This window comes from Mastigoproctus giganteus, chromosome 12, assembly GCF_048544385.1.
Source record: "Mastigoproctus giganteus isolate SK-2022 chromosome 12, ASM4854438v1, whole genome shotgun sequence".
In the NCBI taxonomy this organism is placed as follows: Eukaryota; Metazoa; Arthropoda; class Arachnida; order Uropygi; family Thelyphonidae; genus Mastigoproctus; species Mastigoproctus giganteus.
The window spans coordinates 4231-30173 of record NC_143586.1 but is presented as its reverse complement, the minus strand read 5'-3'; the positions used below and the strand labels follow the sequence as shown (position 1 = coordinate 30173).

General features: G+C 36.8%; 1 protein-coding gene across 1 annotated transcript in view; it reads left to right on the top strand.

Moving 5' to 3' along the window:
* Positions 1-25711, top strand: part of LOC150076625 (2-Hydroxyacid oxidase 1-like) — a 228425-nt gene extending 202714 nt beyond the window's left edge. The window contains exon 7 of the mRNA XM_090386736.1: positions 25632-25711. Within this exon, the coding sequence (XP_090242862.1) occupies positions 25632-25667 (36 nt within the window). The 3' untranslated portion in view covers positions 25668-25711. The remainder of the gene's footprint in view (positions 1-25631) is intronic.
* Positions 25712-25943: the final 232 nt, after the last annotated feature.

Genomic DNA, 25943 nt, shown 5'->3' with positions numbered 1-25943 from the left:
GCCTGAATTCGAGACTCACCCACCTGATGTTGGCAAATATGGGCCAGATTCGTCTGGAGGCCTACTCCAGAGGAGAAAAAAAAGGAATTTCCTGTGGTGTTAAAAAAAAATAATAATAAAATAAATAAATAAATAATAATATTAAAATAATAGTAAAAACTAAATAAAATAAAATAAATAAATAAATAATAATAATAAAATAATAGTAAAAACTAAATAAAATAAAATAAATAAATAAATAATAATAATGAAATAATAGTAAAAACTAAATAAAATAAAATAAATAAATAAATAATAATAATAAAATAATAGTAAAAACTAAATAATATAAAATAAAAATAAATAAAAATAAATAAAAATAAATAAAAATAAATAAATAAAAAATAATAATAAAAAATAATAATAAAATAATATAAAATAATAAAAAAATTAGGGAATGTTGCTCCATATTGAGTAGATCCACCAGACAAAAGAGAAGAATTCTTCTTCTTGTGAAAACATCAGATGCAAACTGCTGAAGAGCAACATAAGAATACTTGTCTCCCACCAGCAAAGTTTCATACCCGTGAGAGAGGGTAGAAACAGATGAACGAAGAACATCTCTAAAGTCATTATACAGCGGACATTCAAATAAAATGCGCTATTATTAAAATATTAAGAAAGACCAAAAGGACAGTTTTTCTTTAAGAAATCCATGTCCCATTAAGAGGAAGGACGTATATAAGTCTAAAGAGAACCAAACAGGTTTCTGCTTTATAGAAAATATCACCTCACGGAAAAAATTCCTAGTAACAGATCTGACAGATGCCTTTTTTTAGTATGTCTACCATAGAGTTATAATTTCTTTTCCCAATTTTATGGTTTTTTAACCTACAACAAAGACCTCTGAACACTACGTGAAGGTCCAATGGCAATACACCTGCAACAAACTGTAGTGAAGAAGTTGAAACAGTACAACAAGCCCTGAACATATATTAATAATGTACGTTGCATAGTAGCCAACTTCGAACGAAATTTAACAGTTCTAAGCCTATGAAACCATACACCTGCAGCATAAGTAGCCATAGGAAGGGATATGACATTATAATAGATTATCCTGGTACATCTAGAAAGTCACCAGTATGAATGAGAAATTTTTCAATAGCACCAGTTAATCATCTGATCAGTGATGTTTAAATGAGAGACAAAGTTAAGGTTGGTAATCCAAGTAATTTTGTTTCAGAGACAAGTGGAATCCTGTTCTTATTAATCTTCACTAGAGGAGGTTTAAATGTGATCTGAAGAACATAACTTTAGCCTTAGACAAACTTATTGTAAATTTATTATCCACTGTCCATTGAAATAAAATTTGTAAGACATCACTGAAATTACATTCGATAGCGGATCGAGTTCAACCATGAACTAAGCTGGTTAGGTCATTGGCATAAGCAATGATCTTAGTACTACTGAAAGAATGGGAAATCCAATCCTGTAATACCATATTCCATATAAGCGAAAAGATTTAAACCTACCAAGCATTTCCTAATTAATTTCACAAATATACGTGGTCTCAATTGTAATCTCAACGATGCCCATTTCCACCTGCAGTCTACCAAACCCTATGTACTTTTTCTGAGAGAATCTCAGTTATCGGTTGATTCAACTACTGCTCAACTCAGATGCCCAAATTATTCGCCGTATGATACCTTTCCCCTTAAAAGTGATACTTGTGCATATGAACATTCTGATATTCCCTCTCAGAAACTTGGCAATATGGAATCTCCTCTCTTTGATCTTCTCTGGCTTAAAATGAATCTATATCATTGGGCAAAATTCATCTGTTGTCTCAACTGTTCTCCTAACACCACTAATCACTTGGAGATCTTTGACTTCCTCTCTTTGCAACTTGACTTTCTCCAGTCCAACTTTCCTAACAGTGAGGTAATTTTTCTTGGTGATTTTAATGTTCATATATAACAGCTGGCTTCCGTTTTCTAATCACACCGACCCAGATGGTCGAGATGCTGAGGATTTTGTAATTACTACTGAACTAGCACAGATTCTTGATTTACCTACAAGAATTCCGGATGTAATCATACAGCTAATACGCTTGGTCGTTTTCTCACAAACAATCCTTCTAAGTACATGGTCAAAGTGAGAGGTCCTTTAGGCACTTCAGATCAACTTGGTGATTGTCTCTTCTCCAATGGAACCTTTATCTCATGGCCATTCCCAACTTTGTGTTGTTTGGAATTAGAGGAATGCAAAATGGGATGACCTGCGAGATTTCTTTTCTTCTTTTCCTTGGTCAGATTACTGTTTAAAAACTTCTGATGTCAACATTTGCTCAGATCGAGTCAGTGAAATTATTCCTCCACGAATGGAATCCTTTATCCCACATTCCACTTTAAAATCTCGTCCTTTATCTAAACCTTGGTTTTACAATAAATGTGCTAAGGCTGTTGAAGAGAAGAATGTTGTATAACATTATTGGCTTGTTTCTAATTTTTCGGTTTCATTTTCTGCCAACACCAAAGCTCGCAACAATTGTAAAGCAGTTATTAATCAGTCCAAATTAGAGTTTGAACAATCTAAGAGTAGAAAACTTGCTTCTTACCCTAATTTCAGCCGATCATTATGGATTCTTGCCAAAGCTATTGGCCACAACTTTTACCCATCTCTGCTCCCACCTGTGTCCAAACCAGATGGTTCTGTTGTCACTTCAGCCAAGGATAAAGCTGACCTGCTAGCATCCCATTTTTCTTCGAGCTCATGTATTAATGATCTTCGTAAAACACCTCCCACCATTCCTAACACGCTCCATTCAATGCCTCCTGTGGTCTTCCATCAAAAGGATATCAGAAGGATTTTGATGAATCTTGATGCTAAGAAAGCTCCAGGTCCTGATGGTATTTCTCCACTTGTTCTCAAAACTTGTGCTCCTGAACCTACTCCTCTTCTTTGCCGCCTTTTTTCACTTTCTTATTCCAAAGGAGTTTTTCCTTTTGCTTGGAATTTGCTCATATCCAGCTAGTTCCTAAAAAGGGTGAGAAATCCCTCCCATTCAATTATCGTCCCATTGCAATTACTTCTGCTCTTTCTAAAGTAATGCAGAAATCAATTAACCACCTACTTTTAAATTACCTAGAAACCTGTCTGATGAACGATTGCCAGTATGGATTCTGTGAGTGTTGATCCACTTGTGATATTCTGGTCTATATTACCCATTTATGGACTAATTCAATGTAAAAGGTTCGGTGAAACACAAGTAGTTGCTCTTGACATCTCAAAGACTTTTGATTGTGTTTGGCCTAAAGGTCTTCTAAACAAGCTTCCATCGTATGGTTTACCAACTGCTTTTAGTAATTGGTTATACAGTTTTCACTCTGATCACTCACTGAGAGTGATGGTAGATGGCTCTCTGTCTTCTAACTTCTCCGTTAATGCCAGTGTCCCACAAGGTTCAGTTCTTTTCCCAACTTTTTTCCTCTTGTATATTAATGACGTTCTCCCATTGATTGGAAATCCTATCTATAGTTTTGCCGCTTATAGCACATTGCATTCCACTTTCCTTTTTGATAAACTGTGTCCTGCTTAATCCACTTCAACTTCTCAAAAATCTGCTACCAATTCCTTAAATGCTGATCTTCAGGTAATTCTCCAGTGGGGCAAAGACAACTTAGTTGATTTCAACCCTTCTAAAACTCAGTTTTGTCTTATAACTCTCAAAAAGGATTCTTTTGCTCCTATGCTTATCTTTAGTGACACTCCGGTTTCTAGGCAAAATGATATATCTCTTTTGGGGATTACCCTGACTATTAATCTCTCTTGGCACAAGCAGATGTCAAATATTGCTTCCTCTGCATCTATAAAACTTGGTTTTCTCTTTCGCTCTCGGTGTTACTTTTCTTCCAAACAGCTGCTCACTCTGTATAAATCACAAATCCGCACTGCCATGGAATATAATATTCCCAAAAATGGGGTGGTGCTCCCAAAACCTCTCTCAAGCTTCTTGTTTCCATCCATAAGAGGGCAGTTAGGTGAATCAGTAGTTACTGAATCAGTAGTTAGATCAGTGGATCAGTAGTTACTGAATCAGTAGTTAGATTACACAACTGAATCAGTAGTTAGATCATCCACTGGAATAGTCTGTCAAGAATAACATTAACTGTATTCATCCTAATAATAGCCTCCATGAAATCTTCATTCACAGTGCCGTATACATCTAAAGAACGAATCTAATTATGAGCTATCTTATAAATAAACCCCAAGGATCATCATTACCAGCACTGTGAACACATTACTTCCATGTTTCACAGTTACATGTGGCAATAGCCTTTACATAATGTTGTTTGAGTGAAACGCATCGAGAGTAAAAATAAACCACTTCATCAGAATACCAATCCCTACATCGACACATATTTTCATCGGGCTTGATGTGCCTTTTCCTTAAAGAAGGCAATTCTGAAGTCCACCAGGAACAGGTCTTTAAAATAATCTCCTTGCTGGCCAATTTTTATGAGGGCATAAGTAATGACTGGTGTAATAAGGCAGCCATTCCAGCGCCATAAAAGAGTGAAGAGAAGAAAACTCTTGTTCAGGGAAAGCTGCAGAAATAGAGGAATCAAATAATTCCCAGTTCATGTGATTTATGGAAATTCTGACTAAACCAGACTGTAGTAAAAATTGTTCTCCAGGTTAAGAAATATCAGTAACAACAAAAAATAGAACCTGATGATCACCTGTTGTCCAATCATAATTACGAACAACTGCTTTAAAATAAGAATTAGTCAAATCAATATTTGATTCCCTAACAGAGCTAGAAATGGTTGTTGCCACTTGAGGTAGGTTTATTAAATTTAAGCTGTTATTAGTAATAAATTCCTGCAACATAAGACCATAACGATCACTTCCATTACCAAACCAGAGCAGAGATTTCGTATTTACTTCAGAAGTTAAGAAATTCTGTGGACTCAAGATATATAAAGTTGTTTCTTGATAATTCAAGGAAAAATTAAAAGCTTCTGAGGGAGGACAATACAGAGAAATTCAAATTCAAATGTAACCAAAATACCATAGCCATTCTATTGCATAAACCATTGATTATAGTGATATCAATCTGATTATTTAACACTACAATACATGTTGAAGTTCCTCAGAGACCATTTGAATTATATGGGCAGTGGAAATCCCGTTACCTTTGCAGTATATCCAGGTTGCACTTTAACTGTATAAGGTTCTTGAATTGCAATAATATCAATAGCATTTTGCTTTGCAGACACACGAATTTCATCCCATACTGCTCTACAACGCTGACTGTTAATTTGCATAATCCAAATACCACCAAGGAAAATGCAGGAGAATCAGCAAGATATCATTAGCTCCAATAACAGATCTATGTCCAAGAATAAAACTTCTATTGGTATTATTATAACTCTTATTCATTGCCGGTCCTTAATCGTGCCGTCTGTAATGCCTGTAAGCACTCGGGATATGTGCGGTTCCTTACCGAGTGCTAATATTCCTTCCTTATCTCTTAGTGTTGATACAACTAGGTGGCTCTTCCTTAAATGGACACTCATTAAATACGTGCCCACTTCGAGCACAATGTCCACACATTCATGCAAACAATACTGGGTAGTGTGTTCATACCCAAGATACAGATAACATTTGTGACTATCGTATAAGGATGGTGCTTATGAGAACTCAAGTCAAAAGCAACCTGTCCGGAGAGGATACGTTTATAAATTTTAGGTGAGAAGCTAACAACCCAATGAACTAGCGTTGATGACCTGGCCTGAGTATTAAAACGAAAAACTTTGTTGCTTCACTTCTTCCAATATGAAACTGTAATATTTCAAGTTCTTGTTATAAAGATTATCCACAATATCGTCATTACCTTTACGAGCAATGCCAGTGATCATTCCAGCTTCAGAAAATGCTGCCGTAGTAGTTAAGCAGTCCAAAACTGATTTCGTAGCTGTTTCCACAAGCACTCCTCGATTACGAACAAGTTGCAAAGATTTCAGTTTTACATTCTTCAAATCATTTTTAAGGGTTGTAGAAACTGCATTTTTCCCATCAGAACTTGTTTTCAAGTTACTGAAGCTCTAATTATTACAAAATTATTAGATGATTTAATAATATCACTAGAAGAAACACCCTTCTCTATATTACCCCTAACAGTATGAGCATAGGTATGCACAGGCTCTTGTGTACGTAACCTATCCATGAGAAACTCATCTGTATCTAGATCTGACTTTAGTGTGTTCTTCCCTTCATCCTGTTAAATTTGTTTATCAGAGACCACAGATAAAGTTGGTAGCACTGTTTGTATCAATTAGGCTTCTTCTATCAATTTCCTAATTAATGGCTTTTAATCTCTCACTTTCTATCAATAGTGCAGTTGTTACAGCCTCCAAATTGCACCATTTGTCCATAATGATATCCCCATTTTTAGACACCTTATTAGCCTCTCCAAAAAGAAAAGTGATATCTTTTCACATTTTAAAAATGACTGCATATACGGAGGACACATCTTGAATATTATCACACTCATCAGTTACTGTACTTGCATAATTTTTGCATTCATCAGTTGTTGTACTTGCATAATTTTCACATTCATCTGTACCTGTACGTGCTTAATTTTCACATATATCAGTCATTTGAATGAGTATTCAAAATAGGGGTGGTAATAGACCCAATCCCATCCACTTCAATTAACTCACCACCTGTTCCTTTCATGTTTAAAGCAACAATATTATTTGTACTTACAGTAATTTTCTTAATCTACAGCAAAAAAATCAGAAACCTGATTTACATTTCCCGCCAAACTACGGATCCGCCAACGACAATCATTACCACATGGCAGCCATTTTGGTCTGCCGATTTTGTAAACCACATTCACTTAACCAAATAGCTATATCACAAAAGCTTAATAATATTTCACCTTGAAACTATTAATAACATCTAAAGAAACTCATCCACAATTAAATCAATCAAGATTACAATCCGTTTAATCACAATTAGCTGAAGATACGATTGACAATACAGGAGCTAGCAGCAAAACAATCACATGATCACAATACTATCGAGATAAGCCAGGATGTACAGCCGATTGAGCCTTTTCTTAATTATTTGAGATTTGTTCTGCTCAGAATTTGTAATCAGCCAATATTAATAATGACTGATACAAATATTGATTCGCCTCTTTGGAGCAGTCCCACATCTAATTCTAAGGGTCTCTTGGAGGACTTTATTCTTTGGAAAAATCTGGTGGTTAGAAAAATTCCAGAATTCATTCTCCAACTTTTGTCAGCTCCTCTGGAATCGAGCATTTAAAGAAAACCGATCAAAGTGGTCGGTCCCTCCTAGTTGGTCTTCCACTGACCATAACCCAATTACTTTTGAATTGTCTGCTCAAAGTTCATTATGTATTCATCGCATTAATCACGACTTTCCTCATTTTAAAACTAAAGATGCTGATTGGTCTGTCTTTGACAATAATCTGAATCGTCTCGTTTCGGTTGATTTCATTGCTGATCTTTCTACTCTTGGTACTTTAGACTTGTCCAATAAAGTTAGCGATGATATTATCAATGAGGCTTCTAATGCAAGCTTTGTCAAAAGATGTTGCATGCTCAAAGCTGTTCCCTGATGGTCCCTTTATCTTACTACCCTTCGTAGGGAAGTCAAAACTGCTAGAAAAAGCTTTCAGAGAGCTAAAAGAATTAATCTTTGCTCTGACAAATTTAATAGACTTGCTACTATTTAGAACTCTGCAAGGAACACGTATTTGAATTCTATTCATACGTGAAAGATGCTTGCTTGGAACCGTTTAGTGGAAAATACTATAAAGAATAATCCATGGAGTCTATCTTATAAAATAATGGCTAATAAACCTCACCCAACCTGCCCTCAGGCTTTAATTGTTTTATCTAATTCTTCAGAATGTATTTCTTGGGAATCCTGAATTGATGCTGCTGTTGGTAACTTCAGGGCTGGTAAGACCCCCAGGGCTTGATCTCCTTGAGGTATCTATAATTAAAAGAGTTTTGTCCATTAAATCTGTGCTTATAACGTCACTTATGGATTCCTTCTTGCCCAACGGTGTTTTACCTCCTCAGTGAGTATTTTAGCCAATATTAAAATTCTCTTGAAAGGACTCGATAAACTGTCCAATCTTGCTTCTCCCTACTGGCCAATTTCTCTCTTGCCTCTTTTTGGCAGCCTTTTGGAAAAGCAAATTGTTATTCATTTTAAGCATTACTATAACTCCAAAGAATCTTTATTCTTCCTTACAATTTAGTTTGGCCCATGGCAAGTGTACTGCAGATTCTCTCACTTTCTCCTTAATTCTGTCTATAATTCTCCATCTAAATATGTCCTCGGTCTCTTCATAGACTTCAAAGGGGTCTTGACACCTTATGATGGCTGAGTGTCCTGGCAAGGTTCAGGGAGGCTGTGGTCTCTTCCCCTATTTACAGATTCATCTCTTACTATTTCGAAGATCAAAACCTTGTGGTCTCTTCAACCTTTTTCGGTTTCAAGGCTGGTTTCCAGGGGCTGTCCTCAAGGAACTGTTCTCTGACCTCTCTGTTGGAACGTGGTTGGAAGATGGCCTTGCCCTGATTACACCAGTTAACTCTCGCTCTGAATTAGAGGTAAAATAAATAGATATATTTGAAGAGCTCCATTCTTAGTCCAAAATTCACAAACTTTCCATTTCTATTCCAAAGACTAGGCATGTCCTGCTTAAAGGATGCTTAAGTAATTCCAGACCTCTTGTTGTTAAACTCTTTGATCAGAACATTTCCTATGTTAAGTATTCTAAATATTTTGGCATCTTTATAGATGACTGGTTATTCTTTTACCACATGTAAAATATGTACTTAGTAAAATTAGAACTATTTATGGCTGGTTGATCAATATTTCCTGTTCTCTGTGGAACCTTGAATCCTCCACCCTTGGTATATATTATAAGTCCGTATTTCTTCCTATTATTTTTTACGGATCTGGTGCCTGAGGGTCCAGAACCTTAAATACCATGATTAAAAAACATTTGATCCAATAGATTTTCTTACTTTCCACCTGCAGGGCTTGCAGGACAATCTCCACAGATGCTCTTTTAGTAATCAATGGAAAACTTCCTGTATTTTTGGAAATCATTTTCCAATTTCTGTCCTTCCACGGAAAGTTGCCTGTTACTTTTGGTGATTCTTCCCCTGATTTTGACTTATCCCCTAAGGAGGATAAGATTAGACTCTATAACCTTTCTGTCCAAATTCGGCAAAGGTCCTGGGCGGCTTCTCCTTTTCGTAGAGTCACCTTTTCCTTCTTCCCCCATGTATATACTTATGAAAATCCACTAGCTGGTTGAAATTTAGTTTGTATGTTTATTTTTTAATTTCTGGCCTGGTAGCCTGAATTCTAAACTTTTTAAATTTGTAATGGCCCCTCTCCTCTTTGTCCACGTGGCTCTGATGAGACAGTGAAATATATTTGATCCTAAATTGTGTCCTATATATGGACATAAGATTTTATCTTGCCCTGGGATTAAATATTTACAATGTTGAAGATTTCCCTTGTCTCATTGGTTCCGGGGATGCTTTATCATACTTTAACCCTTTTGCTGATCGGCTTTTGAGATGCAGGGCAACAATTATTAACACTTTGAACTGCATTCTAAACTATTCTGGAATTTTCCTTGATTTTAATGTTTTTAGAGCTTCTGTTCTCCCTCAGTAAAAATTTAAACCTTAAAATGAATGGTTTCACTCGTTTGGAAATTCCTTTTGGGAATAATTTTATGTTGTACTTGATTCTTGATCTGCTTCCTCCTTGGTTAGCATAAACTGTCTTAAATTGTAATGTTACCTTCTATGGACTACCTCAGAGATTTGTATTTTCCCAGTGGTGCGACCTTAATTTTCTAATTAGCATGTTTCTATGTTGTTGCAATTCTTCGTCTTTACCTTGCTATGTTTGGCTTGCAATTTAATTTTAAGACTGTATTTACTATTGGATCTTACTATTTGTTTGAGATCCACCTGTTTATTTGTAAATATTTCTGTATATGCTTTGTTAAATTTTTCCTGAATATTCCAGCATTGATATTGATTTGTATTGTTGGCTCAATCTCGTCAGGTGATATTATGTTTTTCATGGTCATGAAACAGTTGAGACCATTAGATTTGTCAAATCATTTCATCAATATCACAAAATGTGTAAATATTTTCTAGTGTTATCTCAGTATCGACCTAATCTTTCTTATTGGCCTTCAGATTTCATAGAATTCAGTGGAACTTTTGTATAGAGTTTAATTATTTTGCAGTTGATATATTCTCTTTTCTGAGTATACTGCCTTCTCCCTCTACTGGGTCTTCAGCACCAGCGGAAATTTTTCCGCTGTGGTCTCTGTGGCCTGTGCTTTAATTCCTTTTATTGGATCCATAAAGTTGGGACCTCTTGTGTGTGTATTTAAATTGTTTAACTGTTCTCGTATCCAAAATGCTTGGATACCTGACTGTATATACGTATAAATATTGTTTCCTGTTTTAATGGTATTGTAAGGTATGATGTTTTTGTTCTTCTCATCTTGTGTCCTCTCTTCTCCTCAGACAGTTTTCTGATTGCCCACATTAACAGTAAATTATTTGTTCTGGAAGCTCCCAGGTCCCCGTCTGTCTGTTTGGAGTGACCAACATGAATTGTTGTAAATAGTGTGGTTAATAATTTTTTTCCTGAATATGATTGTTTCACATTAATTAAGTATAAATCCTTAATCAGCTTTCACATACACCTAATTCTTGGAGTTTAAATAGTTTAAAGAATTTAAACTATTTAAATGATTTAAATAGTTTATTTAACTTGACTAATGAAATGTTTTGTTTGTAGATAACGTGTAAAATTAGAGGTTATTTATTTTGCCTTCTGGCAGGTTTTGGAATGGTCTCCTTAACCTGCAGCGGGGCGGTAATTCAATTTATGTTGATTTCTGTAGCTTTAGCTGTTGTCTCCCTTCTGGGGTTTCCTTACCCTTCAAAGAACTTTTCTATCCACTAGTAGTTTCTTCCCTCTTTGTTCTTGCTTGGAAGAAGTTCTTCCTTTCTAGCAATCCTCCTACTTCTTCTTTTTCCTTGATTTCATCGAGCTTCTGAGAACCTTATTTAGTGTTGATATCACTAGTTGTCCCTGTAGCGCTTCCTCGTGGCTAGGGACGGGAGTCAGGATGCAGGATATATTTCTTTCTGCCTCCTAGCTGCTAAGAGTCCAGGAGCCGGCAAACAACACTCAACATAACATTCGCTTAATATTAACACACACTTGCTGGCTTTAAAACCTACAGATGGTACCACGATAATAGGCGAAACACTGGAGGTCGCACAAAAACAATATACTTTGAAGACTTTAAGTCACTACCTGACAGAGTAGAGGTAGCAAGATTATACACCATCTGATCTGGAAGCCGCCTAGAGAGTTACTAATAGGTTCAGTCCAGTGTACTAACTAGTGGCCAGCCTGTGAACACCGTTTTAGAACTGTACCCTCAAAATGTAAGGAATGATGGATCTCACCACAAGTTATCAGTCATACTGCATGATGGAAGAGATAGGAAAGGGTTGACCAGAACTTAGCTCTACAGACTAATCATGGGTTCCACCACTTCAAGCCTTGGATAAGCCAAGTGGTGGTATTGCACCAGTTGATGAGAGTCATTGGCCACCTAGTACTTCCTGGTAACACAGAAGGTCAGCATTCCTCCATGTGTGGGTGCCCCAAATCTACACCTACTTATATTTTTTCATGCCTCAGTGGTCACCCACCATGTACTTGTGCATGTATGTTACCAGGACTACTAACAGTCCCACCATCGTGAAGGTGCAAGAAAAAGATTTGCCAGACTTTGCCAAATTGGCTCCACTTGACTTGAGTGTCACCTGAATATCAGTTGCATCAGCGTTTTAGACTGCTAGGTAGCAAGTACAGCTTGTTGCTGCACTTCTCTGCTGCAGCACATATCCTTCACTGCTTTCTGTAGCTTCACTTCTACTTGCTGAATTGGACACATCCTTCTCAGCAAATGCACAGCACTGCAAATGTTGGCACCTTGAAAATTTGGGTCATCTCTCCGAGGTAGGATCTGTCATGCTCACAGCTTCTGTGGACCCAATATGTCCTGCCATGACTTCCCGCTGTTGCCAGTCACTTTCCCCACTTCTCCATTTTTCCATCTCTGGTACGCCTGCTATTTTCATTTTGGCTCTCCCTTTCAACTAAATTCTGGCTCTCCTTCTTTTCAACTACATTTTGGCTCTCTTTCCTTCCTTTCAACTACATTTTGGCTCTCCTTTCTTCACTGTGCATTCCTTTCAATCCTCTTTGGGTCTCTATAAGGTAGCTCAACACCCTGGCAGAGGCCAGCCAGACAATAATTGAGAGCCCCCACCTCCTAGGTTGGTCAGTTGAGGCAGGCGATGTGTGGTATAAGTAGGGGGATCTGTGGAAAAGTAGCCAGAGACAAGACAACCGATTTTAAGACTACTCTGAGACAACCAGACATTGCTTTTTTTCTGGATTTTACAGAGGTTCTGAATTTTTCCATACAGTACCATGGTGAGGTTATGGAAAACTATTTGTAGTGTTTCCACAAAACACTATGCCACTATTCACTGCATTCACTGGCACTTCAGAAAATCTGATATTTGCACTTTGCTCCACATCTGTGCAAAATATATGCTTCTCCTCTTGTTTGCAATTTCTGTCTTGTTTGCACAGACAGTGCAGCTTCTTCCACACTATGAAGTTGACTTGAGTGGAAGTATTAATAGAAGCCAAGAATTAAACTCTGCTCAGGTAAGAACAAGTCTTGTAAGTGTGGAAAAATTATTTCTACTTAAATCAGTTTCTTGTATTACCTTACAGGGAGATGATGGGGTAAGGAAGGTCTTGAACATATTAAAGAAAGAACTGGATACAGCCATGGCCCTCTCAGGTATGATCCAATTTTTGCATTCCATTACATATCATCTATTTAAGGTTGCATTTAGTTTTCCACTAAGTTAAGGTTTTCGTCAGGTTCTCTTAAAGCAAAAGAGGTGACTTGCATACACTGATATCCATTTTTGAAATGAAACATATTATTCTTACCACTACCTCATTTTATATTAAAAGATTTCTTCAGCTTATTTAACAGCAAGATGGGTGTTGTGTTTATTGAAACAAAAAATGCTGTTTTCGTTTCATACTGGACTGACAAAAACAACAGAATGAAGTATTTTACTGAGTTCAATAAATATTAACCAAAGCATTGCAAAAATGATGACCTATAAGTGACCTATGTGAAATTTAATTTAATATTTCAGAAAAAAAATTTAAATTCAAAATTCTCAATTTGTTTATCGAGTTTATATTTACTCAGTGAATTGGAACACTGACTCGCATGTTTCTGTTTTGTATTGTAATATTTAAATACTTAAAAAAGGTGCATTTCATAACTTTCTGACTTTCTATAAAAGGGAAAAAAAATAAAACCATGAATATTAAAGAGAAAATATAGCAATTAATCAGCTGGTTTCTTCTACGTTCCTGTTTTATGAACATTAAATATACAAAATTTAAGATGGGTACGCTTGTGTGCATGTTATTCTGAATATTATATGTATAAATATGTTTGAAGTAGATTTAAAATGAAAAGAACATTTTAGAAACTTAAGAAATTCAAAATTTAAAAAATATATAAATGTTTTAAAGGTATGTTAATTCCAATATATTGATATAATTTTTCTCCTGTTTATTAATTTCTGGAGACAATCATATATTTGACACTGGTTCACCACTGAGTTATTATGCACGCTTCCCTCTTGCAGTGGGTTGATAATAGTTGCAGTTTACCTTTTTTACGCACTTCGCAAAGTAGTCGAATTTACAATTATTGTTTCGATAACAGGATCCTCTTTGGTTGTAACCAATTTTCGGATAAAAATATGACTGAAGAGGAATCAAAGATTATCCAAATTTCATAAAATAGATAAAATAATGATAATAAAATGGGCAAAATTAATGGTTATGATAAAAGAAAGTACACACCCAGAAGTGTGCAATACTTCTGGAGTGTGTATTGTTTAGTACGCCAATAGACCACCAGGAAGGCGATCACATGGAAAGCCTGTCCAATACCTGCAACTCGAAAATAGCTGGACCACGACATGAGTGCAGGTTAAAGTGACTCGTTTTCAGTCATTCAGTAGGGAGTCCTTTCAAAAAGGACCCTACCGAAGACAGAGACTTGAAATAGACAGGGGAGCAAGTGGAAATCTCTAGTACAGCAACAAGAACAGAAGGCATGTTCATCTGTCCCAACCAAATGTATGGTTTAGTACCCTCTATTCACATCGACTCCTTTCTGTGACCAGTATAATCTACTGAAAGCTTCCTCAAGGGCAACAGTACACAGCTTCAGAGATACTGTCTCCTTGTCGAACTCATTTCTCGATTTTAAATTTCCTACCACCTTTGTCTAGTCGAATAATGGAGGTAGCGTTCTCATATATTTCCTTCAAAATCATAATATATGGGGTAACTATGCCTTGTCTTTCCAGTGCTGAAACATCGCCTTAGGTTGTATGGAGTCAAATGCCTTTTCATAATCCAGAAATGCCAGGCATAATGGTGTTTTTTTATTCAATTGCTTTCTACATTAGCTGTGGTATTATATGAAGCTGATCCCTAGTTGATAATCCTGTCCTAAAGCAAGCTTGCTCTTTCGGTTGATTCTCATGAGGTATTCTTTCTAATCTTTTAGAAATCACCCTTGTGAACAACTTGTAGGTATGGGATAACAAGCTAATTGTTCTGTAATTTCCAATTTCTCTCCTTTCTTGTGCTGCAAAATTATGATTGCGTTATGCCACTGCTTAGGCATCACACCTTTCCTAATGCACTTTGTGAAGAGCCTTGACAGTTTTTATGTTATGTCTTTTTACGTTGTCTTTTATATTATGTTTTTACCAATATTCTGATTTATTCACATATAGCTATGTATTTCTGATGCATTTGCACTATATACATAGTCTAGACTCCTTCATAGCTTGAGGCTTATGCCCTAAACGCTTGAGTCTAAATACATGATACACCATCAGGGATCTCTCATATTTTGGAGTTATACTTCATAACTGTTTTGCCATCGTTGCATCACTCGGGTACCTACCCACCCACCGAAGAAGGGCCAAATAGCTCTGAACTTAGATGCAGAGAGAAGCAATATTTGTAATGTGCTTGTGCCAAGAGAGAGATTAGAAGTCAGGGTAATCCTCAAAAGAGATATATAATTTTGCCTAGAAATCGGAGTTTCACTAAAGATAAGCATAGGAGCAGAAGAATCCTTTTTGCAAGATATAAGACAAGACTGGGTTTTAGAAGGGTTTAAATCAACTAAGTTGTCTTTTCCCCACTGGAGAATTACCTGAACATCGGCATTTTAGGAATTGGTAGCAGATTTTCGAGAAGTTGAAGCTGACTGAGCAGGACAAGGTTTCTCAAAATGGAAAGTTGAATGCAATGTGCTATCATTGGCAAAACAATGGATAGGATTTCCAATCAATGGAAGAAGGTCATTGATATACAAGAGGAAAAAGTGGGGTAAAGAACTGAACCTTGGGGGACACCGGCATTAGTGGAGAAGTTAGAAGACAGAGCGCCATCTACCGTCACCCTCAGTGAGCGATCAGAGAGAAAACTGGATAACCAATTACTAAAAACAGTTGAAAAACCATAAGATGGAAGCTTGTTTAGAACGCCTTTATGCCAAACACGATCAAAAGCCTTTGAGATGTCAAGAGCAACTATTTGTGTTTCACCGAACCTTTCCATTGAATTAGTCCATAAATGGGTAACATAAGCCAGAATATTACGAGTGGCTCTACACTGAAGGAATCCATACTGGCGATCGTTGATCAGACGGAAGGTTTCTAGGTAATTCTAGAATTGGCTGTTAATTGATTTCTCCATTACTTTAGAAAGAGTAGAAGTAATTGCAATGGGATGATAATTGTCAACCTCTTTAGGAACTGGCTGAATATCAGCAAATTTCCAAGCAGAAGGAAAAACACCTTTGGAATAAGAAAGTGAAAAAGATGGCAAAGAATTGGAGTAAGTTCAGGAGCACAGGTTTTGAGAACAAGGGGAGGAATGCCGTCGGGAACTGAAGCTTTCTTAGCATCATGATTCGTTAAAATCCTTCTGACATCCTTTTGACGAAACACCACAAGAGGCATTGAATGTAGTGTGTCGGGAGGTGTTTTACCAAGGTCATTAATACATGAGGTGGAAGAAAAATGGGATGTTAGCAGGTCCGCTTTATCCTTGGCTGAAGTGACAACAGAACCATCTGGTTTGGACAGAGGTGGGACCAGAAATGGGCAAAGGTTATGGCCAATAGCTTTGGCAAGAGTCCAGAATGTTCGGCTACCATTAGGGCAAGAATCAAGTTTTCTACTCTTATCCTGTTCAAACTCTAGTTTGGACTGATTAATAACTGCTTTACAATTGTCGCGAGCTTTGTAGGCAGTCCTGTGTAGGCAGAAAATGAAACTGAAGAATTAGAAACAAGCCAATTACGATATGCAACATTCTTCTCTTGAACAGCCTTAGCACATTTATTGGAAAATCCAAGTTTAGGTAAAGGACGAAGATTTAAAGTGGAGTGTGGGATAACGGATTCCATTCCTGCAAGAATAATTTCACTGACACGATCTGAGCAAACGTTGACATCAGAAGTTTTGAAACAGTAATCCGACCAAGGAAAAGAAGAAAATAAGTCTCGCAGGTCATCCCATTTTGCATACTTGTAATGCCAAACAACACGAGGCTGGGAATAGCCATGAGATAAAAGTTCAATTGGAGAAGAGACAATCACCAAATTGTGATCTGAAGTGCCTAGAGGACCTCTCACTTCGACCGTGTACTTAGAAGTGTTGTTTGTGAGAAAACGATCAAGCGTATTTGCTATATGATTAGGATTGTCCGGTATTCTCTTAGGTAAATGAACATTCTGTGCTAGGTCATTAGTAATTGCAAAGGCCTCGGCATCTCAACCAGGTGGGTCTGTGTGACTAGAAAACGGAAACCAGCTGGACTTGTGGACATTAAAATCACCAAGGAAAATTTCCTCACTGTTAGGAAAGTTGGTCTAGAGAAAGTCAATTGTAAAGAGAGGAAGTCAAAGAGCTCCAAGTGATTAGTGGAGTTGGGAGAACGGTAGAGAGAACAGATGAATTTGACACAATAAATTAGAGATTTTAAGCCAGAGAAGATCAAAGAGAGGAGATTCGAAATTACCAAGTCTCTGACAGGGAATATCAGAATGGACCTATGCACAAGTACCACCTTTGAGGCCAAAGGAATCATACCGCGAATAATTTGGGCATCTGAAATGAGCTGTAGTTGAATCAACTGATAACTGAGATTCTCTCAGAAAACGTACATGGGATTTTGGCAGACTGCAAGTGGAAATGGGCATCATTGAGATTAGAATTGAGACCACGTATTTTTGTGAAATTAGGAAGTCCTTGGGAGGTTTAGATCTTTTCGCAGATAAGCTTGCTCTATTAGTTTGAAACTTAATGGTGAATTCACTAGTAAGAAAAAGTGAGTGGGATATGCTGTATGAAGTAGTGAAATTTTTAGATCTGGCGTACACGTGGTAAGAATATAAGAATATAATATAAGAATAATGTGGCCTCGACAATGCTCCCCACATAGACACTACTCGGACTCCCTCCAGTCACTATCTGGCAGAGTAGAGGTAGCAAGATTATACCCTAGCTGATCCAGAAGCCTCCTAGACAGTTACCAATAGGTTCGGTCCTGTGTACTAACTAGCGGCCATCCTGCGAAAACCGTTTTAACATAAATTACATTAATGGTTGGAGAGGTTGACAGTTTGGGGAAAGGTCAGCTGGATAATCGAAGGAGAAGGAGGGAAATGCAGATATGAGCTATTTTCCTTTGTCTTATTATTATTTATTTTATATTATTTTTATTATTATTTACATAGTCAACTTGTACTGAACAGTGTATGTGTATTTCAGGTTTGTGGAAGTTTAATGTTTGAAAGTGTGTTGCAGGCCAGAAGAAGGTGTACCGCTCAGAGGGCGTACCCAACACCTGGTCAGGTACCCCATGACTGCTGAACCCAGGTGTGTGGTGCATGCTGTTTCTACTAATAGTGGCTCTTACTGGCATCAACAGAAAGTATCCTTGGGCCTTGTGTGCTGTCGAATTCCAAGGGCAGACAGTGCGATAGGTTTGGGTTTGGGTAGGGAAATACCAGAATCTGAGAGGGAAATGAAGTCAAGATGCATCCCATGCTATAAGTGGTAAAATCTCAACAAAAAGATTTGAGGACAACTGGTTGATCCCACCCTGAAAAGGGTCAGCCAGTCCACCTGATAGCTGGAGCCTAGAGGGATTCAAAACCTGCCCTCAAATAGCATGTGCTTTTGTGAAGTGGATATCAGGTCTCTGCCTACCAGGCAGAGACCTGATATCCACTTAACATAGTTGAGACAGGTTATGTAACCCACTGGATGATGGGGTTAGCAATGATGATTTGCAGTGTTGTCCTAGTTTGGTTGTCATTATCTGTTGATATAATCTGTTTGGAGTTTGGCTAAGATATGCGTGGAGTCTGCAGACAGCTCACATCTATGTAGGGTCCCGGTTTAGGTGTGGAACCAGCCATCATCCTTGCTTGAAAGCATGCTCTGTGAAGTAATTCTAAGCTGTAAAATTTTCCTTGGTTTGGTTAGTGGTCTGTTCGTGTGCATATATTTCCATGAAAATTTGAAGTGGTGTTTGAAAATACTGGTAGATTTCATAGGTAAAAGTAAAGTTGTGCCATTCCACAAGTGCAGTCAGTGGTTTTTGTTGGCCACAAGACTTGAGCTTGACTTTCAGGCTTCCATATCCAGTAAGTTCGAAAGAAAAAATAGACTAAGTATGAGTCATTCGTTGAGCTGTTTGGAATGCTGCTGTAAATAAAAATAAACTATTTAATTAGGAATTGTGTTCCAAGAATTACCCCAAAGGACTATGATGTCATAAGACTTGTTAAGACATGCAAGGGGAACAAAACCTTCTCTTTCAATTCCAAGAATTACCACAAAGGATTATGATGTCCTAAGACACTGTTACACCATGCAAAGGTTTGTAATCACAATTGAACATGTCTAAAGTTCAACAAATTACATTTAAAATGCTTTAGAAATTTATACCTTTGCGAATGTTTGTACAGATATGTTTTTGATTGGTTGAAAAGTAGGGTGATATTTGGTTTACAAAGGGTTTTTGATCTGTGCTCATTTCAGCTCTCTCTCTCTCTCTTTCTAGCCATGGCGTCTAAGTTTTGCTATTACAATTTCTATCGCTCTGTATCTTCAAAATGGCTTGCCTGGGTTGGATTTGTAAATTTTAAACCCTTTGTCCAGTTGGAGTCCGATTTTAATGTAATTGTTATTAAATGTGAAGAATGGATGCTGCTTCAAATGGAACTTCTGGATTTTACAAAATATTTAAACCAAAAAGAAGACACCTAATGTAGAATAAATGAAAATCTAGCAACAGTGTGTGGGAATGGATTTTTGACTATTCTTCATATAGAGAACAATAATATTCACGAAGTTAAACTCGATGATTTCGAGGTGCAAACTTTATCAATTAAAATCATATCCATTCAAAAACGACTGCCGCTTTTACAGGAGGAAGTGGCTATCTTCAAACTTATGGCTGATATTATTGTTTCACGTTTATATCAAGCCCGTGACATGTTCCTAAAAAGAAAACTCTTCCAAAACAATACTTTCCTGAACGTCACTGAGGATGAAGATTTCATCAATATATATGAATTAAAGTTAAAGACTATATCCTTAAGATGCTGTTCGTGAATTTGATGGGGAAAAGAAAGATAAAAGACTCCTCCCAATTCGATTCTTATCAAATATTCAATGCTGTAAATTCAATGTTAACTGAACTGAGACCCCTGTTGTTAGACGAAGCATGTGCTCATTTTTATTATTAGTTTCCATTGTGCATATTGAAGGGAGAGCAATGGGTCAAGATTTTATCACAATAATTGTGAATAATCTTGTTAACAGTGGTCAATGGAAGACTTCGTTCATTATAATTCTGTGTCTTCGTTAAAAATTATATTGATAATCACTTTTAACTGGCAAAATACCAGTGGTTAAAAATATTGGTCATGGATACTTTATGTTCAAATAATACCATTGATTTCTTCATGAATACTTTGATTATGTTCAAATAATACCATTGATTTGTTCATGAATATTTAAAAAATACCATTGGTTAAATGTATTGGTCATGAATACTTTATTTTCAAATAATAACATTGATTTGTTCATGAATACTTTAAAGTAAAAACAACAATTCAAAATAGCACTAATTAATTTTTGCCTAAAAATAATATTAACATGTTTAAAATAGTGTAATTTAAAATTCTTTTTAAAATATACATGTGCTGCAATCCAGCAGCAAAATTTAAAATAAAATAAAAAAATAATGAAGTTCAGTGAGCATCATGGGAAGTATCATGGGAAGTCAAAAACAACAAAGTCCTGAGAGGAGATTGCGAAAAGGACCATCAGAATGATTCACGTGATTAGTGATGTCATCACATTCAAAGATTCATTTGTGTGTAACAGTGAGAGTGATGGCGGGGGTGAGAAGAGGGAGGGTGGAATACAATGCCCAGTCAGTTTTGTTCAAAGTGTTTCGATGGAAGCGCCACCTAGTGACGAGGGTGTGGGAGGGATGGTTGATAGACCCCCCGTGTCAGTTTGGTTCAAAGGGCCCGTACTCCTAAAAGAATCAAATGTAAACTGATTGTTTCCTTCTGTTCTTGAGTAGTGTTTCCAAGTCCACTGCTGCAAGAAATTTTCATTTTTAGTGGTAATTTATATTATGGAACGTTGACGTGGTAACTAGACAGATAGCCCCTGCTGAGCAGTAGTAGAAACTCTTGTGCAGACACTGCAGGTCATATGGAGAATGGTGTGCATTCTGCTTATTCTAATTTTCGTTTACTGCAAAATACTCAGCTGTAATTCACCAAGCGTCATCCCCCTAGGTGACTATTGGGAGTTAGATACGCTCATAGTAGAGCTCTAATATTTTCCCTTCAGCCCGCAGTTCTAAGGAAGAGATTCTGTCAATATAAGGATATTGCCTTAACAAGAACATACAAGAACACCAAGTACTTACAAGAGATTCTGCAATGGAATATTTGGAAGGAGCAGGGATGCAAGGAAGAATAGACCACTGGCATTGTAGTTATTGAGCAAGCCAAAAATAATCACTATAACTTCTGCACAGCCTACATTGTTGACAGCAAGCTGACAAACCTCAATTCCACAGAGTTGGCTGATATACATACTGTAGATCTAACGAGTCAATTCAACACAGACACTTCCTAGAAATAACCAGGGAGACCTATTCACTCATATAATGGTCAACATGATTAAGACCAGCAAAGGAATCTTCCCTGATATGCCTGAAGTCCACTACAATTATTGCTTCTCTACCACTCGCCTGCTATCCACCATTTAAACAACAGTAATTTCAGTATATTCTAATAGAAAAAGGCACAACTTGCACTTCATCTCAAACTAGTGCACATGGCTCATATAAAACTCCATGCAGCAAACTGAGATTGAACTCAGCTGATTACTTCTCTTGATCAGCAAAAGTAATCAGTACTGACAGCCAAGTTATGACATAAAGGTCTGCGTAAATGACTAGATCTAACCATATATTTATTTGTCTGTAAATTGCGTGTGTTCTCTGGTCGATTTGCCTGTTTGCTGGAGGTAAAAATCTCAATTTCTGGGGGAAACCTTGCTATCTACCCCTCAGACCAACTAATTCATGGAATGAAAAATGCCCACTAAAGTTCCATGCATCATTGCCAGGATTTGAACCCGGGCCTTTTCCACCCAGTGTGGGGAGGATAGTGACAATAACACTGTGCTATCCAGTGTTGATGTGACCTTCAAATATCTAGGAATAATATAGGTGTAACATTCGTTTGTGCATGATTTTGTCTGTAAGCAGGGTTGTCAACAAAATGGGCGATTTCTCCTCCTAGTTTCCTTAACTAGGAGTAGAATCTGCCCATTAAGAGGAATACTACTGTGTTCCAAAACATTTGGCGCATTATAGCCTTAGTCGCTAATGCGCCAATAAAATCCAAACCAACCAAAACATTTAAAAGGTTTGATAACCATCTAGGCACTATCCCAGTGGATGTTTAAACGTTTTGCCACCAAGATATTGCATAGAGGATGCAATAATTTCGTGTATAATATATTTTGAAGTACATTAAAAATACATTTTTCTTAATTTGGGATAATTCAGTACAGAAAATAGAATTTTATGTATGTAAATCTGTAAATACCACAATTTTCTGGTTAAGCCTATATGTTGCTCTGTGTAACTGTGGACATATCTCCTGACCTTAATCAATGTTCGTAATTTTTCGAGCCGTTAAGTTACTGCTGTTGAATTGAGCAGAGAAATGAGTTGATAAAAATAATTATAATTATTGTTATTATTATTAATTTTTATATCGGACACTCTAGCCCAAGGAGCCAAGTGTGTCTGATGATATGTTTACGATGCCTCCTGGCCTTAGAAACGATCCATAACATCACCGCAGTGTGAAAGGTGATTAGCCAGACAGTACACTCACAGCCATGACCGAGCAAGCACAAAACGTGTACCATACTACAAGGAAGAACCCCAGACAGTACTAGAGTCACCAACTCACAAGTACTAGAGTCACCAACTCACAATCTGTACTGTGACTGCACCATAATAACGGATAAGACAATCCGTTATTATGGTGCAGTCTGCCAGCGGTGCACAACATTGGCAACCTGCAGAAAACCCATGGGGAAAATCAGGAAGTAGACGAATCTAAGACAGGAGATCAAAGAGATGTGGCATATGGAAAAAGTAACAACCATTCTGATCATCGTGTGAACCCCAAGTATGGTGCCAAAGACGGTACATAACAGCGTAGTAGCAATAGATCTCCCAGTAAACACCTACAAGTAACTCCAGAATGTTGCAATCCTGAACACCTGTAGGATAGTCAGAGAATTCCTCAACCAATAGTAGCACCAGGCATAACAACCTGTTTACTTGGTAGCAATACCTGTCATGAGGCAAAAATAATAATAATTAAACAGTAATAATAGTAAAGTAATAGTAAAATAATAGTAAAACAGTAATAATAGTAAAGCAGTCTACCAGGAACACCAAGAAATGGCAAACCCCAGGAATTGATAACATTCACAACTACTGGTACAGGATGCTCACCTGCACAAATCACCTAGCAGAGTAGTTCACTCAAATCAAAATGCACATGGAGACAACCTGAAGTTTCTCACAGAATGAATCACATATCCAAAGTCTAAACATAAAGAAACAAGAAATCCAGTGAAATACAGGCCAATCACCTACTCACAATGATGTACAAGTTCCTGACTAGCTGCATAATTAAGAAGATATCACCCGACTTAGTGAATCAGAACATAATGGCCGAACAGGAGAATGGATCCAAGCAGAGGACCATAGGATGCAAGGAGCAATCAACGATAGCTGCCATAGTTATGGTGCAAGCGTACAAGAAGCACTACAACATATACACGGCCTCCATCGATTACCACAAGGCCTTTGACTCCATATCTCATGACCGGCTAATAAAGACCCTGAATATCTACATTAGGTTAGAGCAGACTTACCCTGGTTCTACTCCACCTATCCTTATTGCAAAAAATATTCCCCATTTCACTGACAATGGAGTCTCCTAATAAAACAATGTCCTTTTTAACCAGAGTAGTTTGCACTTGGCTTTTCTGTTTTGAGGTCCGAATCGAGTGTGCATCACTTCGCAGATTGCTAGAGTGTTGACTCTCTGACGAGCTCTGAGATGTATTATTCTCAAGGGCAAGCACCCGTTTTTTCAGGGACTCAAATTGTTCCATCAGTGCACCCAAATTGTAATTTTAGATTGGTGAATTTACATTGATCACAAAGAAAAGAATCCCCAGGTGAGCTGGGGATTCATTTCTTTGGAAAACATTCCACAGGTTCCACAATGGATTAAATCATTAAATCATCACAATACCCTGTGACGTGTTTAAGTCAGATCTCGTACCTACCAATATAAAATTAAATAAATATCAATGAAAGTTAAATTTAAAAAAGTATAAAAATAAAGTATAAAAAAAAAAGTATAAAAAAAGAAAACCTATAACAAAATAATCCAATATCCCAAGAAATGAAATATTCAAAAGCAATAACCTAACTGCTCACCACGAATGCCAACCCTGAAGTCCTGTACACTTCCTAGAAGTAATGATTTATGTATGAGTTTTTGTTTTATGTGTATACTAATGGCATATTCCATTTAATTCTCTAGCCAGTGATGAACCATCGTATGTATGTTAACTGGTATTTATTAATTGTCCAATTACCCAATTTTGTCTGTGTTCATAACGTACATGACGAAATTGCATAAAGGGCAATCTTGGTGATATCAAATGCTCAGTTAGAAAATCCAGTCAAGAAAAATGAGTAGGATATATTATATATATTAATCCATTCGACATGGCGATAGTTTGTATAGGACTCTCTTTTAATGAAATTTGAATGAAAGTACTCAATTCTTGTGAATGAAATTCATTAGGAAGTAATTTATATTAAGGTTTTGTAAATGGTTTCAAATCTAGTTTAAAACATAATTGATCAAGGACATTACAACTAAATACAAATGGGTTTTTGTACACGAGTTTTTCCAACACTGTCATCAAACCCCCATATCAACAACCAACACTGTCAGCTCATGTAAATAGTATGGGATGTAATCACAAATTTCATTATTAGCCATTTCTAATTTCACTTTTTTTGTGTATGATATTCCTTCATACATTTTCCTGGAGTTTTAACTTGCTGTATATCAGGCATAGTAAAACTTTGTCGTTGAATTTCATTTTTTTTCGGAATGGTTTATATTTCTTATTTCATTTTCTTCTGTTCACAATATTCCTTCATTATTTGAGATTGAGTTTTTGGGGGCAGTTTCAGAACTCCAAGGCATAGCAATACACTGTTGTTCAATTTTATGTGGATTCACAAAACATTCAGAGGCATATGATGCAAAACAGGATGCTTATGCAGCAACAGCCACAAAAGCCTCCACATTCCACCCATTGATTCCAAAAATTTGCCCAATTGTTTGCTGAATTTATTTAAGTTATCAATTTCCATAACTGAATGATGGTTGTTCCAGATAACATCAAATATCCACACATTTATTCCACATGTGTCTTTCCTAATTTAAATGTATTTAAAAGTGTACACATATAAGTGTACTTTCTCAAATTACGAACTCAGGTTCGTAATTTCAGAAAGAGGAAGTCAATTAATATTGAGCCTGCTCAAGCCATTGAAGACCTCATATACCTCAAACCGTTCGCCTCGTAAGTCTTAACTTACTCATTATTTAATTAAATTTACTAATAATATGACCTCATATGACTGAAAACGAAGCATTTTACTTTTTATTTCAGGGTGTGCAAAGCTCACTGACATCTGCCAGTCTCTAATTGTTAGGGATGATTATTACTCCAGACTCTGAGGTATAATTAAAAAAAATCGAAGGTTTCAATGCAGCTGACTTATCATCATCTAATTTTGTTCCATATGATTAAAAGATTGTTCTCAAAAAATTCTAGTTAACAATTTTATGAATAAACCTGTTTAATAAGTAGATGCTATCATTTTTTGTGTTTGAACATTCACATACACATGAACGTTATTCAAATAACCCATTAATCTTGCTGGTAACAGTGGTCTTAGTAGCAAGAGTTAAAATTAAAGGC